Genomic DNA, 20,139 nt, shown 5'->3' with positions numbered 1-20,139 from the left:
CTTCTTTACACACTGCAGGCTCACCATGCAGCCACCTCAGAGGACAACACAGCTCTGGGCAGCTTACAGGCAAGCCCGCAGGAGTCTGGCCAGACCACAGGGGTCGCTGGTGCACAGTGAGCTGAGGCAATGGAATATCCTGGACTTAAACTGGTGACGTCCAGGCTATAGGGCGCATCCTGCAATCCACGCGGAGCACCTTTACCGGATGCACCACTCGGGAGACCCTAATCTGATTTTAAAGTAACTGGGTTTTAGATAAAGGCATTCACGTCATAGTAGTGTAGCTTTATTTTATTGACACCTGTTGGTTAAAATACATGAAATATGTTTGTTTAACGTTTTTATTTCATGATTGTTTCTTTAGATAGCCATTGGACACACACAGTTCTTAATGCATCAGCCATTTTATCACCAAGCTAAAGGGGCGGCTAGCTAGTCAATGCAAAATTGAACAAATTATAACCAACAAAACAGTTTCACTCTTCATAGCTGCAGTCACTTGAAAATCTCAATACCAATAGTATTTATCCCCTACTCTCTTCACTAAATGTATTTAATTGACTAGTTTACAATATAAAAATAAAAAGGGTTGGTTTGAATCATGGCTACGTTTCTTAGTAGGTTGGGTAGTTTGTTTTAAATAAAACACTGCAGCTACTTGCAAGGAAAGGTCAGATCCATACAAAGCATACCTGTAAACTGCAGGTTTTTCATCCCAGTTGTTTGGTTAAAAACAAAGCAAATATTTACACCACGAGAACAAGCATATGATCCTTCTCTACAGCTCTTTTCTATAGTAAGGCTCAAGACAAGTTTGGGTAAACTTTAAAATAAGAGTCTAATTCCAATGTAACTAACGTGATTTCCTACTGATTTCAAATTGAATTCCCATTGAATTCAAAAGTCACAAGCATGACTTCATAACATTTCCCTTAATACACATAAAATAATCATGAACAGACACTTATTTTAAAGTGATACCCAAGTTTGTATGGGGAAAATAACATTACTTGATGGTGTATATCAGGATGTACTGTTCATTTGCAGACACCAAAGCTAAAAATGCTGGTTGTGGTTACCACTCTGATGGAATCCCATCTATATTTTGTAGGCTCATTCTGAAATCCATCTAGGTTTGACTTAACATAAGTATTAAAGCCCTACCCTTCACACCTCCCCCATCTAGTTTGATCAGATCAAACCGGTCCATTCTGGAGCGTGCATCTCATCTTTGGATTTTAAATACATGTTTATTCATGTTGCCGTAGCACCTGCTCACTAACTCAGCCTCGATCTTCCTGACAAGCACACGGATTCCCGCAGGACACTCTCCTGCTCCACAGTTCAGTCAACTCCTCTGCAGAGTATTGAGGGGAGGAGAGCATGTCTGCCTGGCACTCCTTCTCACACAACCAGCTACTGTCCTGATTAGGGAAAAAGAAAAAAAAAAAAAGCCATAATCAAATCACACACTGCCTTACAACTGGTATTGGAACAGATGGTGTTTGTTGTCTGTTTTAAAAGACCCAGTTCATACACTTTGCTTATTGAATATAATATATTTCTTAATAGAAACTGTCTTATCTTAAAATACGTACACATTTTTATGAGCAATCTGTACCACAAATGCAATGGTACCTCATTTATCCATTTACTATCACTGGGCAGTAGAATATTTGTTCTTTAGTTTACCCCAAACAATGAAAGTAAACTAATTCTGTGTAAATCCAAAACACACTGGAACAAAAATTAGATGCATCATGACCACACACATTTCAGATTTGGAAATATGACTTATTTCTTGGCCAGTCAGTGCATATTCATTAATGTTTGTATTTCTTATTTCAGTGTAAGACACCGACATTTGTTAATAAGGTTACCATGGGGATAAGCCACTGCTGCACAACCTACAGCACAAGGGAAACAACTGAAACTGAAATCAACAACCTATCTGGCTAATGCAACCCAGGCTGATATCCTGGTATTTCAAAATGCTCTTTTTAAGAAAGAAATAATTTTAAAATTATATATATATATATATATATATATATATATATATATATATATATATATATATATACACACACACACACACACACACACACACACACACACATACATACATACATACATACAGTACTGTGCAAAAGTTTTAGGCAGGTGTGAAAAAATGCTGTAAAGTAAGAATGCTTTAAAAAATAGACATGTTAATAGTTTATATTTATCAATCAACAAAATGCAAAGTGAGTGAACAGAAGAAAAATCTACATCAAATCAATATTTGGTATGACCACCCTTTGCCTTCAAAACAGCATCAATTCTTCTAGGTACACTTGCACAAAGTCTGGGATTTTGTAGGCATATAGTCAGGTGTATGATTAAACAATTATACCAAACAGGTGCTAATGATCATCAATTCAATACATAGGTTGAAACACAATCATTAACTGAAACAGAAACAGCTGTGTAGGAGGAATAAAACTGGGTGAGGCACAGCCAAACTCAGCTAACAAGGTGAGGTTGCTGAAGACAGTTTACTGTCAAAAGTCATACACCATGGCAAGACTGAGCACAGCAACAAGACACAAGGTAGTTATACTGCATCAGCAAGGTCTCTCCCAGGCAGAAATTTCAAGGCAGACAGTGGTTTCCAGATGTGCTGTCCAAGCTCTTTTGAAGAAGCACAAAGAAACGGGCAACGTTGAGGACCATAGACGCAGTGGTCGGCCAAGGAAACTTACTGCAGCAGATGAAAGACACATCATGCTTACTTCCCTTCGCAATCGGAAGATGTCCAGCAGTGCCATCAGCTCAGAACTGGCAGAAAACAGTGGGACCTTGGTACACCCATCTACTGTCCGGAAAAGTCTGGTCAGAAGTGGCCTTCATGGAAGACTTGCGGCCAAAAAGCCATACCTCCGACGTGGAAACAAGGCCAAGCGACTCAACTATGCACGAAAACACAGGAACTGGGGTGCAGAAAAATGGCAGCAGGTGCTCTGGACCGATGAGTCAAAATTTGAAATATTTGACTGTAGCAGAAGGCAGTTTGTTCGCCGAAGGGCTGGAGAGCGGTACACGAATGAGTGTCTGCAGGCAACACTGAAGCATGGTGGAGGTTCCTTGCAAGTTTGGGGCTGCATTTCTGCAAATGGAGTGGGATTTGGTCAGAATTAATTGTCTCCTCAATGCTGAGAAGTACAGGCAAATAGTTATCCATCATGCCATACCATCAGGGAGGCATCTGATTGGCCCCAAATTTATTCTGCAGCATGACAACGACCCCAAACATACAGTGAAAGTCATTAAGAACTATCTTCAGCGTAAAGAAGAACAAGGAGTCCTGGAAGTGATGGTATGGCCCCCACAGAGCCCTGATCTCAACATCATCGAGTCTGTCTGGGATTACATGAAGAGAGAGAAGCAACTGAGGCTGCCTAAATCCACAGAAGAACTGTGGTTAGTTCTCCAAGATGTTTGGGCCAACCTACCTGCCAAGTTCCTTCAAAAACTGTGTGCAAGTGTACCTAGAAGAATTGATGCTTTTTTGAAGGCACAGGGTGGTCACACCAAATATTGATTTGATGTAGATTTTTCTTCTGTTCGCTCACTTTGCATTTTGTTGATTGATAAATATAAACTATTAACATGTCAATTTTTTTAAAGCATTCTTACTTTACAGCATTTTTTCACACCTGCCTAAAACTTTTGCACAGTACTGTATGTATGTATGTATGTATGTATGTATGTATGTATGTATGTATGTATGTATATATGATGTATATATATATATATATATATATATATATATATATATATATATATATATATATATATATATATATATATATATATATATATATATATACCGAGGCCGAGGCCCGCCCTCCACTTTAACACACACAATCCACTTGAATATTACCTGAAATTTATGAGGTCCAACAGCAGCCATCCAAATTCCCATACTGACATCTTCACCCTACATTTTGAATACAAAAAGTTTATATTTAATAACATATAATGCCAGTGAGATTTGACAGTCACCCCTGCCAAGGATGTATATTCAAAATTACAGCTAGTCAGATAAACGGCCTCCATGTACACCCACATAAGGACAGGTTCAATAATTTGTGCAAAACGATGCCCTTATTTCAAAAGTTAAAAACAACTCCATGTCCTTCTACACACACAAGCGTTGGATGAACATATGTCCTATAAACCATGAACCTAGGGAAGAAAAAAAAACAATCCTTACTGTACCTGGTATGACTTCAAGTATTCACTGTTGTTTGCCAGCCACTGTATGAGGTCTTTAGAAGCAACATAACCTGAGCCACAGGCAAAGGCTGGGTAGGCAGGGCTTGCATACTCTAGCTCCTGCCACTTCCCAGTCCGATCCACTGCCCAGCTCTGCCTGAAACTAAATACCCAAAAACAAAAAAATAAATACAATTACTGCAGGTCACTTACTGTAAACAAACTGGTTTACGTGACAAGTAATCTTAATTGCATGCTTGTCACCAATAACACTGATTTCTGATCAATATCAGAATTAATTATGTAAAACAAATGTATTTTTAGATGTAGCAAAAACATTAAGTTACATTAATAAAATATGCATTTCCTTAAAAAAAAAAAAAAAAAGAAGTAACCATTTTAATACATATGTGGTACTACACGAAGTGTAAGAAAGTTCCCAGTTTCCATGCCCTGCCTGCCAGCGAATTGGTTACACTTGCACTTCCTAAGTCATTTCACCTCAGTAGTGTCTTCAGAGTCAAACAATCCAACTGGATGCAAAGCATGCCAGTCAATAAAGGGAAGCAGCTGGTTGGGCTCTGAAGGGGTGTGGAAAATTTCACCCTCCAGGGAAATGTGGAAGGAAGTGTGAGACTAACTGAAATCAAGGCTTGTGCAAACTGAGAATTCTGTAAGATAATTTAGTACCAGTTATCATCCGAAACCTACAGTATATAATGAATAGATGTGCATGGTGTGGAAAATATGGATGAACTCCAGTGTACCAAATTTAGTCCACTTGAGGCATCCAACAGAGGGATAAGTTTGATCCACTTTAGTACCATTGCTAATTCCAATTGCAGTGCACCAAAAGTTTATTAGATCATTGGGATCATCAGTTAAACTTGGTCAAGTTTAGTACTGATTGCAGCTCACTAAACCAGACCCTGCAGTCCCAAAAAAGATCCACGTTGAGTGGATTAGTTAGTCCTGTGAAGTTAGAGACTACGCCAGTGTGCTTGCTCTGATTTGTCCCATTTTTCTCAATATTTGGATTGCAAACCTATGAAATACGGGTTATACACGTGAAAACTGTTCTTTACATTCCTCATGTCTGTATTACAGTACATCACCCAGGAATACAATTAAACTTCTAATACAACCTTACAAGCCTTGTACCATTTTAAATTTTACACTTTCAAATGCCATTTCTAACATTAATACTGTGCATTTAGATATTTTTTTTTTTTAATTATCGTTCTACTTACTCCGTTTACCATACAGTACGTCCTCATACATTGTACTTTATAATGCTTTCACATATTGCACTGTGCGGTTACATTTATTTATTTATTAATTAATTATTTTTAAAAAAACATGAATATTGTTTCAGCTTTGTACCTTTATAATCAGTTAACCTGTAACAATAAACTTATAAATCTGTAAATATTAAGGAACAAATTATGACTTTTCACTAAGATTTATCTTTGATTCCTTAGTATATTTTATTCTCAAAATTCCCCATACAAATTATGCATATTATTAACTGCAGTGTGGCTGGGATTATAGCATATTGCTATAAAATGACTACATGTACGCAGACCACAATGGGGGTGTGAATTGTCCTGCACATGTACACTATTTTACAGCAAACTGATTGCGTAGATTCCACCTTTTTGTTCAAATTTTGTTCAATTCCTGGGGATCTAGACCCTAAGTTAGAAAAACTGAAGTGGACTAAACCACTGGTATGCTGCAATTGACCCTATTACATTATTATGTTAGCTATAATGACTTCCCATGTCTACAACATTTCAATTGTGTACTGTAAAAACTTAACGCAGTTCTATTCCAAAGGGATTTGAAAATAACACTGATGAAGGCACCAGCCACATGGTTGGTCCAGATTTGAATATTAAAAAAAAAAAAAAAATGGGGCTGTTGTGCCATTGCTAACAGAATGAACACATTTCAACTTTTACTCACTTTCCCCACCAAAAATTCCTTCTTTTCAAGCCTTTGTGCTCTATCTTCTTTACCATAGCATCCATGTCAATATAACAGTCATCGTCAGTTTTTAGCAACAAATCAAAATCTGTATTTTTAACAGACCTGTTGGGTAAAAAATGTTTTGTTAAAATGATAAATCTTACATTTGAAAGTGTTTAATTGAACTAGATGAGATACCACATGCTGTACTTCACATTGGAAAGGTGTTGAATAGCTTTCATCTAGAATTCAAATTATTAACCCTAAAATCTGAATTAAGTTTGAGACCATAACCCTAAACATACTCACACTCCTACAGTGCAATGGTCTTTCCTGGGAATAGAAATCAGACTTCTTTGACACACCTCAAATCAATTATAGATTTGCTCGTACCACTCGTAAAAGCGCAGCAGTTTAGAAGGCACGTTTCTGTAGGTGTCGATCACATCAACGAAAACAATGTCCTGATGTGTGCGGCTCTCCTCCTCCAGCAACGCGTCCTCCTCTCTCAGTACAGCAGAGTGACTTCTCATCCGCTCCGGACGCCCTTTTAACAACTCGGACAGCGATTCAGCTTCTGAAAGATTTGTATAGATTTAAAAAAAAAAAAAAAAAAAAAAAAAAAAAAAACCATTAGGCATTCTTCATTTATTTATTTAAATCTTGTTTTGATGTGTGGTATGTCAGTAAGAAATATATTCTTGCTGTGGCTGTAAATACCAATATAAGTATGACAACAGATTTGATCACCACGACCTACAAACACAATGGGGGACATGTATCAAGATCGACCGAAGCAGCACTAAATTGGCAGACTGTAAAGTAATCTTCTGCGGTGGCACAAATTTGACCCCATCCTGAATGTATTGACTGGCCCAAAATTAATGAGGCACAGCGAAAGACAGCATATTTAAATGTTCTGAAACCCTGAAAATGGGCTATGGTGTAGAGTGGTACAGGCAATGACCTGTGTTGACTAAGTGCATTGACTTTATATTATATTATTATAATACAATGGATAAAACCAAATATACATAATGAACAAAGTTTATTATACAACCAATACAAACAATTGTACACAATGAAATAGCCAGGATCAAGCTATAATTTCATCCTCAGTGAGATCAAAAAGGGTAATGGAGACCCTAAATTCTCTCCCTTCTCAGTACTCTCCCTCTGTTCCTGGGTTGTTCCTGACAGTCTGCACTCTTCTTCGTAAGAAATGCCCCTGAAAATTCAAGATATCACTAATTTCACAGAAATAGAGTATTTGACTGCCTACCATAAAAAAGATGCATTTTATTTTCCTTACAGTATTTTACATTCCTATACTCTTCACCTCCCCTGCTGATTTCACACTTATGAAGTAGAAGCAGCGCTACAGTAGCTGTACGCGGTCCAGCTCAATGCCATGCATTTGGTTACTATGGCAACGGGGTCAAACAAATACCAGCTTCATGATTGGTGAATTTCTCATACTGTACAATGACACTTCTACATACTACTGATGTACAGCGTGTATATATAAAGAAAAACACAAAAGCTTCGGTTTTGTCATTTCAGGTTTACAGTTTCTTCCTTGTACTTGGCTTGATTCATGCCAAAGCTGCCCGATTCCAGCCTTGCTGAAGCACCCCCAGATCATCACCGATCCTCCACCACATTTCACAGTGGGTGCGAGACACTGTGGCTTGTAGGCCTCTCCAGTTCTCCGTCTAACCATTAGACGACCAGGTGTTGGGCAAAGCTGAAAACTGGACTCATCTGGAGGTGCTTCAGCAAGGCTGGAATTGGGCAGATTTGTCTTTGTGAAGGGCGCATGAATCAAACCAAGTACAAGGTTGTCCTGGAAGAAAACTTGCTTCCTTCTGCTCTGACAATGTTCCCCAACTCTGAGGATTATTTTTTCCAGCAGGACAATGCTCCATGCCACACAGCCAGGTCAATCAAGGTGTGGATGGAGGACCACCAGATCAAGACCCTGTCATGGTCAGCCCAATCTCCACACCTAAACCTCATTGAAAACCTCTGGAATGTGATCAAGAGGAAGATGGATGGTCACAAGCCATCAAACAAAGCCAAGCTGCTTGACTTTTTGCGCCAGGAGTGGCATAAAGTCACCCAACATCAATGTGAAAGACTGGTGGAGAGGATGCCAAGATGCATGAAAGCTGTGCTTGAAAATCAGGGTTATTCCACCAAATATTGATTTCTGAACTCTTCCTAAGTTAAAACATTAGTATTGTGTTGTTTAAAAATGAATATGAACTTATTTTCTTTGCATTATTCGAGGTCTGACAACACTGCATCTTTTTTGTTATTTTGACCAGTTGTCATTTTCTGCAAATAAATGCTCTAAATGACAATATTTTTATTTGGAATTTGGGAGAAATGTTGTCAGTAGTTTATAGAATAAAACAAAAATGTTCATTTTACCCAAACACATACCTATAAATAGTAAAACCAGAGAAACTGATAATTTTGCAGTGGTCTCTTAATTTTTTCCAGAGCTGTATATATATACAGTATATAGTTATATATATTATTAGTTTCATGACATTCTGTGATATTATTATATATTTTTTATTGTCATTCATAACTTTCTTTAAAAAATACTGTGAATTTTCCAGGCCCCTATGACTGCTGCCATAATGCTCTTTCCTATCATCTGCTTTCTGACTTTGCACCCAAACAAGTCCAATTTGAAATCAGTCTTATTTGTGGACCCTTCTGGGGCTGGCGCAGCTGTTCTGCTGCTTCATAAATCTCATTTTAATATCACAGACTTCATTTCCAAATGAGCCCCGCCTACAGGTTACACATGCATATAATTAAGGCTTAAGATGCACGGCTAATGAGCAGTGGAGCACATTTTGGCAGTATTAATACGGCCTTAACTTACCAAAAATGTCATGATACAAAGGAGTCAATTTTAAGGCTAGCGTAAACTCTGCGCTATGGCCTTAGTGCCGTCACAAACGCTTGATACACGACCCCCAGTATGTGCATATAAGAAAATGTTACATTACATGCAGAAATATCCATATAAAACTCTCAATTGAGCACACCGTATATAGTGTATGTAAATCCTCCAGCCAGTCCAGGAATGCCCTGGGTACTTCGGTGTGGTAAGACGCCCTCTTCAAGCTGAAACAAACAAAGAATAAAAAATAACGAATACAAAGCGAACAGAGGAAAAAGCTAACCTAGTTGTATCATGCAAGGGCTACCCTCCAGTGACATTTTAAACATTAAAAGAGAATTTAGGGTCTCGGACAACAGCTTCCAGGAGGTAACATGAAATACAAAAAACATTCTTACACATCCCTTCATTTGACTATAAACTTGAGTACTGTACGTAGTTTCCACTTCCTGTGTTAGAGGTTGGTTGTAAGCATCTCTCATGATATGCTTCACATAGAAATGTATGTGGGGATCCTGTTACCATAACACAGGACTTACAGTACAGTAAAACACCTTCATTGTGAGACTGAGATAATAGTCAATTCTCATTAGACTAACTCGGATTAAACACATTTCTTGAATGCAACAATACAGGCTTATGAGCGCTAACTGTGGATGCAGGTCATCAGCATTTCCAATTTGGTCAACACCCCGATGTCAACGATGCTTTGCTTATGTGGTTTAGTGATCAGAATGAGATATGCAGATTTCAAGTTGGAATGTTTTACTTTAAAAGTTTACAGGTGTTTTTTTTAATAAAATGCACAGTATTTTTAAATGTATCATAATTTTCATTATGCTGCAATTGAAATTTGTTTAAAAAAAATCTGGTCCCTTGAAATTCTTATTAATGAGAGTTGACTGTTCAAAACAACTATAAAAAGAGGTTGTCAAAAGCCAGCAGTCTAAAATAGTTAAACTTATGCCAGGAGTACAGAGTCTTGCGAAGCAGCCACCAATGCATCTCACTGACAGACAGGGTTACTTCACAGTTAATTGAAAAAATGACTTACTGTGGCAATTCTCAATACACCACCTCCACTGTTAAATGTAACACCAGTGACATCTGCTGTATTGAGGCCCTCAGAGTCTAGGCTTTCCCAGACAAGCGTGCCTTCGAATCCCTGAAGCAAAAATAGAAATGGGAGTTTTTGTCAATAAAAACGAAAGCATCCCTGTAGCATAATCGAAGGGGTATTTTATATCAGATCAAATTGTTTGTAAGCATGAAGTAACATGGAAAAGTGAAACAGATCTGTGTATATGATATGCCCAGAGTGGCAATGAAAAGACTGGACCCCACCTGTAATAAACCTATACTGAGAGAATCATAGAATACAGCTTGTAAAGACACTGACAGCAAGTGGTCTGTATCAAAAATATGTTCAGAGGTTAAAACAATGTGACACTGAAACTGACACCACCTGTAATGGAACTTTACTGAGACAATCAGAGAACACTGACTTAAAGACCCTATCAAAAGCATGTGGTATACATCACTGAGAGGATAAAGCAATGCAGCAGTTATTTGTATTTATTTTTTAATGGTAATAGAACACAAGTAAGAAAAGAAAATACAGCTGTGTACCAAACACCCACAAATCAAGCCTGACCTCAGGAATCACAGAATACAGATGGTACAAAGTATAAAGACAGTATCTCAAAGCGGGAGGTCTTTTTCATACAGAAACCAAAAAGTGTTAAGGCCCTAAAATCACTCACTGAACAGACCCACTTGTTAAGAATGTGACTTTTAAAACTATCCTAATTCAGAATAGATTGGAACCCAAACTCACTCTAGAACTACTGTAACTGTACTTAAATAAATGATAATCTTGAACTAACCTTTGGCAAAATGAACTGCTCCACAGGTTTGTACCACAGTCCATTGATACTGACTCCAAAACTGATGGGACTGAACCGAGCAGTAATGATAGCTTCCTAAAAATTGTAGAAATCAAACCAAAACTAAAATCAGTTAATAAATCACATCGTATACAGTGTGGAAAAAAAATAAAATAAAAGTAAACAGATGGCGCAGAGACAATGCAAATTGTAAAATGTGAATAAAGATGCATTTGGAGGATGGACCTCTTGCTCCAGCTGGTAAAGTTTGACAGTGACATTTCTTCTGAAAGCCACATCCTTTTCATCTGGGAATACCCCAAGCCGGCTGATTACTATGGTGTGATGGACTTTAAATTCAACACTGACAACAGAAGCCTCTGAGGGGATGTAAGCACTTTCGTCAGGCACACTCACGGCCTCAATTTCCTGCCCGATCACTGAAAAATATAAAAAAAAAAAACAGATCTTAAATATGATGGCCACTGAGTACTGTATCTTGGTTCTTTTAATTAGGTGCTTTAATTGGGATTTGTTTAGCTTTTGGTTTAGAAAGAAAGCTAGTACGAACCAACAACATTATATAATTTCAAGGATTTGCAATACAATTCTGAACACAGAGGTTTCCAAAAATAAACAAATTAATTAATAATAATAATAAAAATAATAATAATAATCATCCAAAAAGCAAGATGCCTCTTAAATGTAATCTTTACTTCGGTACACCTTGAAGATCAAGATCCACTGCAGAATAATGTCAAACCCTTTGGCACTCATTAAATCCTCTACACGCTGACTGAATGTAAATCACTTTTGCACACATGGAGAGGGTTAGTGTACTAGACTGCTACTGATTTTAAGGGCCCCAGGGATAAAAACAGTGTACTCTCATAACATTACTTTTTTTTAAATTGTTTATTTATTTTTATTTATTTTTTAAATATCCCACCAAATCGGAACTTGTAAAACTATGTGGGCTTACTCCTTCCTGCTTTACTGTGCTGTTTTGTCTTAAATCATTTTACTCAATGAGGAACACCAATATTCTTGGATTAGTCTACAGCATGGCACATACATCACAAGTGCCACATAGCTGTGCACATTCTGAATCTCTCTTGGAGGTGCCGGTATCAAAACATGTTTTGTGTTGCCTACCAGCTACAATTCCTTCCTAAGAAATGAATCTCTGACACCTGACCTTGGCCAAAACCAGGGCAGTGCTCATACTCAGCAACAACTTACCTGGAAGAGTGAGATTAGGAAGCTTGCATGAATATGTGTCTTCCCTATCCTCCTCTGGTATATCACAGCCATATGTGCCAACAATAAACTTCACAAGAATGCTGCAATACAAGACCCAACTGAATAAGATACACACACAGTTATACTGAAAGCTAACAAACTATTTTACAGGCCTCTACAAAGTATTTAAGTAATACTAGATTTAAGATATTTTACAGGAACACAGCAAAACGTTTCAGCCCTTACGGGAAGTATCTGATTGGTTAATGGCAGGAAAGAAGGCCCTGAAGGGGTGGGGACAATGACCAAAGAAGTGCATGAGAATCTGAAAGAAAGATTTGCAAACAGAGTTGTCTTTAAAGTTGTGTGGGAAACATCCAGAAGATATCATGAAATGATATAAAAATAGATGTTTATACACATTCAAGACCTACATCGATACAGACCTTTACAGTGAATGCATGTGCATAGCAGGGAAATTAAGGATTTATTTTGTTCGATACAAATCATATAGCATCTGTATAGAAATGTAATCACAAATAATCAGTTTTTAAAAGAGCACATAAATTGTGTTTTTGAAAGGTACATTGCAAGTAAAGGATGACTATTCTTTAATAAAAGTGCATACTGTATTTAACTATATAGATATATATATATTTTTTACTGCATTGACTGTTTAGTATGGTTAGTGTGGATATTCTAGGTGACTTTATAACTATGCAGTACACATAACCAATATTGTACTAAGACAAGCCTAATCTTCGCTATGATCACAGATATCCTGAACCTGTCAGGTTTAAATGTATGCTCACTGAAAAATGAATTAGCCCAAACACTTTTGCACAGAGACGATGGCTGCTGACTGACAACTGTGGATTCGCTATCTAAACACAAGCTACTGTGTTTCAGTTTGTTTAATAAAAAATGTTCATGTGTGTGAGATAGCAGGGAGGGGGTTAAAATCCTCCCTGCTTTAAAAACAATGTGAAAATGCATGCTTGGGTGAATGGGTTAAGGGTTTTTATTATTTAATTGGTTAATGATGTAATTGTTTAATTGTCTTATTGTTTAGTTATCCCCTGCACCTGGTGGTAATTGTAAATTAGTGCCAGGTGCAGGGTATTTAAGAGAGGCAGCCAGGCCGCTCAGGGTGGCTGCTGAGTGAGGAGCCCGACAGTGTGTGACCAGTCGTTTTGTGTGAAACTGGTGTTGTTATTTGTGTGGGTTTTTCTGGCAGGTAAACGGCGTATCTGTCCTGCGTGATAGTTAGGAACTTGCAGTACATGTTTAGTCAGTACTCCAAAGGAGTTAGGTATGTGTTTTGTCTTTGTTGTTTTGCTTATTTTTGTTATTAAAGTTGCGCATCAGCGCTATTTTTCTTTCAAACCTGTGTGTGTATCGTGATTTTTAGAAGGGAAAATAACCCAAGCGGGTCTGTTTGGTAAGCCGGCTGTCACAATGTGCCACTCATTTTATCTGAAGTCTAGATTTGTATCCATTATGAAGAAAAAAAAAAAAACTTCTTGAATACCAAAAGGCGTACAAAAAAGACACCATTTTGCAACTGAAAAAAATCAAGTGAGCGTTTCATTAATAAAGATCTGAATTTCTATTTAAAATAAAACCATCCAGGTATATACAATAATGACCAACTTGAAGCTCACAATCATGTGAAATTGTTTTCCAAAATATTGTAACGGGATGAGAGAGTCTATATTCCTATGAGGAGAGCAGAGCAAGTTCTAACATGACACATACAATATGCTAAACATTTTCTTTGCAGTTATGTACAGGTGACATCTCAGATTTTTACAAACCGGTGTTGCAACTCCGAATGCTGCTTCAGGTGCCCAAGCCAGGTATTCCTTATTGCATTTCTGAGATCATAGTTATGACGAGCTGAAAGTACTCCCACTAGAACTTCACAAGAATGGACCTGTTGGTCTAAAACCACACAAAATCATTATTGAACCTGCATTTCACAACACACAAACTTAACTAGGAAGAAGTGAATTAGCTGAACATCAGGTATCCAACACTGTAAATACAATCTTTGTGAACTTTCAGAAATTCCATAAAAGTTACACTTCTTTATTTTAACATAAGTGCTCTGTAAGGCTTCAACTGAATGTGCCTTTAGTTTTTGAGGTTGGTGTTTTGGTACAACCTATGCTCCCTGGGGTGCCCCTGAAATTTAGATATTATGTATCTCAAATGTTTTCCAGGCATAGAAACTTTTTATATAAATAACGCACACGTGCATGGGTTATACACACCTTGGTTAATTTGTGTTCACAATTGTATGTTTTGACATATGTAAAAAAATGCATAAAAACAAATAAGAGGTATTACAATCGGTTATCTAGATCAGACGTTCCCATACCGAGGGTCAGGACCTATAGAGATAACACCAAATGACCCTGACGACTGTCAATACTCTCTAAGCTTGACCATCAATGTATTTATATAGACGCTTCTGTTCAGAGTTTGGGGTTTAAATGTAGCACATCATCTCAATTTGTAAACGTAATTTTCAAAGCCAGAGTCAATAGTGTACTGTATATAAAAAAATACATTTCACATTGCTAATAATCTCTTGGATTGAAGTCCTTGGTTATGGGGGCTTGAGTCAACAACGTTGGTGAATCCAGTAGACAATACAGAATCTCCTTTACAAAAAATATTTCAATTCTTAAAGAGGAGGGTTTACAAGTATACTGTAAAACTTGAGTAAAATTTAAAAGTGTAGCAAATCGTGTTTACAAGTGTTTTTTTTTTTTTTTTTAAACTAGAAAACACATATAGCATTATCCTACGAAAATATTAGTACGTTAACACAAATATGTTAACTACACACCAGCAAAGTAAGAGTTAAGAAACTCACACAGTTGCCCAGTTTTAGAGAATTATTACTTTTGATGACTCAAATACGAGCAGTTCTGCAGCACGGTACTGTGTAGCAAGCTATAATACACATTTCTTTAAATCTAGTTCAAGGTCGAAGCCAAGGGGTTTGTCCTATTTTTAATTACAACTTACTTACGGAATGAACAAAATGAAAACCACATCCAGGTAAATAAAAAAAAAAAAGTTCAGTACTGTACTGTACCTGCTGTATGCAGGAGGTCCAGAAACGAGGCGGTTTTGTTTATCACCATCCAGAGGTGCACCACTACCGCGACAACACACGGACACAGCAGCAACGCTAGGCTTGGCATGGACAGCTTCCTTTCTGAAATTTCTACGTTTTAACGTATTAACGTATTCTCTTTATCACCAGCTACAATAAAGCAGACATGAACAATGCGGAAACCTACACGCCTACCTCTGGATTTTACGTTTGCTGTGGAACGTACCACCAACCAGAAACCAGGGTTGATTCGCAGTGGGTTACGGGATTTGTAGTTTTTACCAGAAACGTTGACTTTCTAAATTGAGAGTTTGGAAAAACCCTTTTGCAAGAAGGTATTTGACAATTAAAATGTTATACTTTAAGTACTAATAATACTGGTAATATCATATGAACTTCACTATATATATATATATATATATATATATATATATATATATATATATATATATAGAGAGAGAGAGAGAGAGAGAGAGAGAGAGAGAGAGAGAGAGAGAGAGAGAGAGAGAGAGGTTTCAGTCTAGTTCAGGTAAAAGGAAAGGACAATTGTTAGGTCATTTTTGTTTTAGTCTGCTAAATTGTAAAGCTTTTGACAAGTAAAGAAAAAAGAATACACTCTTTACAATATATTGTTTACCAATGTATTCCCTTCCAAGTTTTACTACAAGCTTGATTAGCCAGTGTATAGGTAACAGACTCAGGTGCGTCTTATTAAATTGGTTGCATGATTAGGAAAGGATCAAACTGCTATGCAATGGGAGCCTTGTTTCATCCCTGTTGTAGTAGGGCACATCTTTTATGCATATCTTTAGTTCTAAAATGGGCTAGAATAGGATTCCAGTGAAAATAACTACTTTCAGTTGGGTTTAACTAATTTATGTTAAATTGTGAACACCATCTCCTGTTAATTCAACAGAACTTTAGTAACTGGAATTTAAGCAGTCCCACCCACTTCACATGCTTAGTCTGTTATGCTGTTATGAGCATTATTTATTTATTTATTTATTTATTTAGTTGTCAGGCGCCTTTGTCTCTTTGCACACGCAAGGCCTATTCTGCTTCAGTCGGCACTGATGCATAAACTTTAACGCAATCCATATATTGTTTACTTACATACATAATTTAGTTCTAGTTTTGCTTCAAAAGACAAAATGTGTATAGTTTGTAACTGCCTAAACACCTTTAGATTTCTAAGACTGCCTAGAAATGTATTTCGTTTTCTGTATAAAGAGATTCCTATAAATATATATTGAAGAAATACAATCTTAAAACACCCTCATACAGTAGGCTGTATAAGGTATCCTGACATGAAAACTTCCCATACGGAAGACCCATATCTTTGTAATATATTGCTGTACTGGTGAATTCCAGTGGCTATACATAGTCTTCTGTGTTTGTATGTTTAACTTGCAGTGCACCCCATTCTATTCAATGGGGAATTATGGAGAATGCTGTTTGATTGCCCCAGTGCCAATATGTGAATAAGGAACTAGAGGGCCCATTGTTTTGGGGTGTCTTGGGTGTCTCAGGTGGTCAGGGGGTGGCGAGTAGTGGGTTATACTGGTGTGGATGGAGGATTGGTGCCCTGCAGGGGGTGTTTGTTAGTTTTGTGTTTTGCCACAAGGGGAATAACCTGGGTTAAGCTTGTCCTGGATGGCTTCTTGTTCTAAAGTACTAAAGTAGTGCAGGTGCCTAAAACATGACTAATGCCTTGCAGTATGTTTTGGCACAGCACACTGTGATTATCATGTACACAAATATTTTGGTCATATCAACAATAACACAATATCATTTTCTTAACATTTGTTTTTTTTTTATATGGCCATATATTTTGAATGTATGTTTTCATAACAAAAAAACAACCACTTTTGCTGTATTTAATGTATATTTTGTATTGGCCATAAAACCATTTTGTTGTATTTAAACTATATTTATATATTTTTCCATATATTTAAATTGCAAAGAGACCTTTTAAAATAATTTACACATACCTCTTGTGTGTTAAAATCTATTTTAATCAATTGATCCTCTCTGCCCTACAAGCATTGCTGATTAGTTCAAGAATGTCATTGCTTCCCCTTGTGGAAATTATTCTGTAGAATTTTGTTAAAAAAAAAAAAAGTTTAGTGTACAGTTTATTATAAGTTACTATAAACATTTATATATTTCTAAATTATTGATTTTAAATGGAAACCGGTATATAGTTTACGTAAAGGCTGCTATAGATTTTTATCTATTTAGTTTTCTATATAAAGAGATTCCTGTGAATCTCTAAAAAAGTGTATAAGATTGTTTAGAAGGGTTGTACATGTGAGGGGTATTATCTGGGTAAAGTAATGGCATGAACAGAGTTGAAGCTTGCTCTTAAAGGTTTACTGTCTTTAATATATTTGTGCAATCTAACGCAGCAATTGCATTTTACTGGCAAATGTGTTGAGACTGAGACAGGCATATGGAACTCGCTACAAAACAATATGGCTAATAATATTCATGTGATAACTGTGTGACTATCACATGAATCCATTGATGAAGAAATTACAGGGAAAGAGCCGGGATAGAATCTGAAAAATGTTCCTCATTGGAAACTGTTGTTTTTATTAAAGAATTTACTGAACAATATGAATAGTACCAAGTCCTTTAAACCTTGTTATTTGTGAGGCCAGCTTGTGAGCTTTCAGTGGTAAAGTATTAATTCATGTTTTTTCAGCCTGTGACTGTCAGCCACTTAAGCAGCTGTTTGACAGGGGTAAGGGTGTGCTCACTAAATTCAAGTCATACAACAGTTGTGTCTGTTGCAGTTGGTAAAACTTGCAACTGCAAAGGGGAGGGAAAGGACGTCAAGTCTAAAAGAGGCCAACTTTGTCAGCAATTTTGTTGGACTATGTATATGAGATAGAAGTTGACTTTACAGAATATTGCCGGGGGCATCACACGTTTTGTTACGATAGAAACTGCGTTTCAGTTTGGTCCTGCTGTGCAATTTATTTGCAGGAATTGTCTGATCAAACATTGATTTTGACTTTTTAAAACCTTTGTCATTATAAATGTGTACTCTGTTTACTGTATTTTACCATGTATTTTCCATCATTTGCCAGTGTTTACCATATTTTTCACAATGCTTTACCTTATGAGATGTACCTTTTTTTGCCAGTTCTTTACCATGATTTCCCTTTTAAAAAAGTAGAACTGTACATATCATAGGATACCACAAAACATTTTAATTAGAGATAAAGTGTTTGAAAGTAAAAACATCAGGACAATGTTCGGTATGGTTTGGATGCAATGTTCATGTGCAAATGAATAATCACCTCTTTGTTCCAGTTTGTTCAGAATTAGTTCTAAAGATCCCACTCAATGTACCCTACCTGACAGAACATGTTTGTGGTGCTTCATCATAGCCACCTGCAAAGGTACACTTTCTGTGTTAATGGTCTGTCCTCACATTACGACTTCTTTGTTGTGCAAATGGTATCCTTGACATTATGTTGTCATATTTATAAGATTCATCTCCCTTCAGCAGACAGTGGATATGACAGGCTTTGGTAGAAGACAGATAGTACCCAGTTGTTTGGGAGTTGCTTCCATAACCAAGACTGCCCAAATTATAGGGTGTCTCTTGTATAAGGAGATGTCATTCTGTACAGTTTGACTGCTTGAATGATTTCAGTTTAATAAGAAACACCCTACACACAACTTATTATAAATCACAAAAATGAACCTTGTACTCAGAACTACAGTTAAACATAAAAGAGTTGAGTTTTAACTTTAACAAGACATGTTCCGTTTAACTGTACTGTCAAAGGTGTTTTTGTGGTTTAGAAGTGGGCACTTTTCCCACTATACCAAAACACAACCAGATTCTTCAGATGAGAAGTTTGTAGAATTTGAGGATTCCACGGCACTATTTCTAAGAAGAGCAAGGGTGTCAACAGCTGTGTCTTTCCCAAGTCCCAATACAGGTCAGATTCTGGCATGGCTAATTTAATTTAAGAAGTCTTAACTTCCCACACCCCTGTAAAATGGGGAAAGACCATTACATGGGAAACTTGCATGCATTTCAGACATAGCCTCATAGGCCGAGGACGCTACTGAGGTGATCCAGGAAGTGAAACAGGAACATAATACCTGAAAGTAAGGCTTGCAAACTGAGAGCTTTATTCTAGTATGGTACCAGATGACTTTTCAAAATGGCAATGAAAATACAGCCTAAATGTATGGAATTGTTTAATTAGCTATAACCCCGTAAATGTAAATGAGCTGTTGAATATCAGTTTACGTACGGTATCCCAGTACAGTATCTAAATGAATGTACCATAACAGGTAAATAATACAGGTAGCATTTCAGTCCAAAATCTTGGACACAGATGCATGGGACACTTTAGTGCAGTTAAATGAACTGGGATTTGGGCAAGCATGCTATAATAATTCCTTTGGTTCCCAGAGGTATACAGCCATTGTATTAAAGCGTTAGCAAATAACCTGATTTTATAATAATCTCTCTGCTGATTGTTTCTGCATACTATACTATACTTGTATGTATTGTAAGTTTCATGAGAGCTATTTGCATCCAAATGTCCTGGGTCATTTATCACCTAATAGATTGCTAACAAAGTAATTTCACTGTCCTAAATACCCATTATGTAATAAATGCAATTTTCTTTCTGGTGTTTCCACCAGTCTTAAATTAAAAGGAGTTATAGTGGTGCCCAACATGTTTTTTTACAGAG

At 37.0% G+C, this 20,139-nt stretch overlaps 1 protein-coding gene across 1 annotated transcript; it reads right to left on the bottom strand.

Moving 5' to 3' along the window:
• Positions 1-47: 47 nt before the first annotated feature.
• LOC121316077 (UDP-GalNAc:beta-1,3-N-acetylgalactosaminyltransferase 2-like) lies at positions 48-15,599 on the bottom strand. The gene is made up of 12 exons (XM_041250824.1): positions 15,392-15,599; positions 14,100-14,226; positions 12,283-12,383; positions 11,287-11,480; positions 11,041-11,136; positions 10,209-10,319; positions 9,300-9,378; positions 6,625-6,808; positions 6,229-6,354; positions 4,264-4,423; positions 3,926-3,982; positions 48-1,427 (listed from the first exon to the last, which is right to left on the bottom strand). Exons 1-12 carry the CDS (start codon positions 15,498-15,500, stop codon positions 1,287-1,289), a joined length of 1,485 nt encoding a protein of 494 aa, XP_041106758.1. The 5' UTR covers positions 15,501-15,599; the 3' UTR covers positions 48-1,286.
• Positions 15,600-20,139: the final 4,540 nt, after the last annotated feature.

This window comes from Polyodon spathula, chromosome 5, assembly GCF_017654505.1.
Source record: "Polyodon spathula isolate WHYD16114869_AA chromosome 5, ASM1765450v1, whole genome shotgun sequence".
NCBI classification, from domain to species: domain Eukaryota; kingdom Metazoa; phylum Chordata; class Actinopteri; order Acipenseriformes; family Polyodontidae; genus Polyodon; species Polyodon spathula.
Note: the sequence above shows the minus strand (reverse complement) of the source record. Positions and strands in the feature narration are given on the sequence as shown.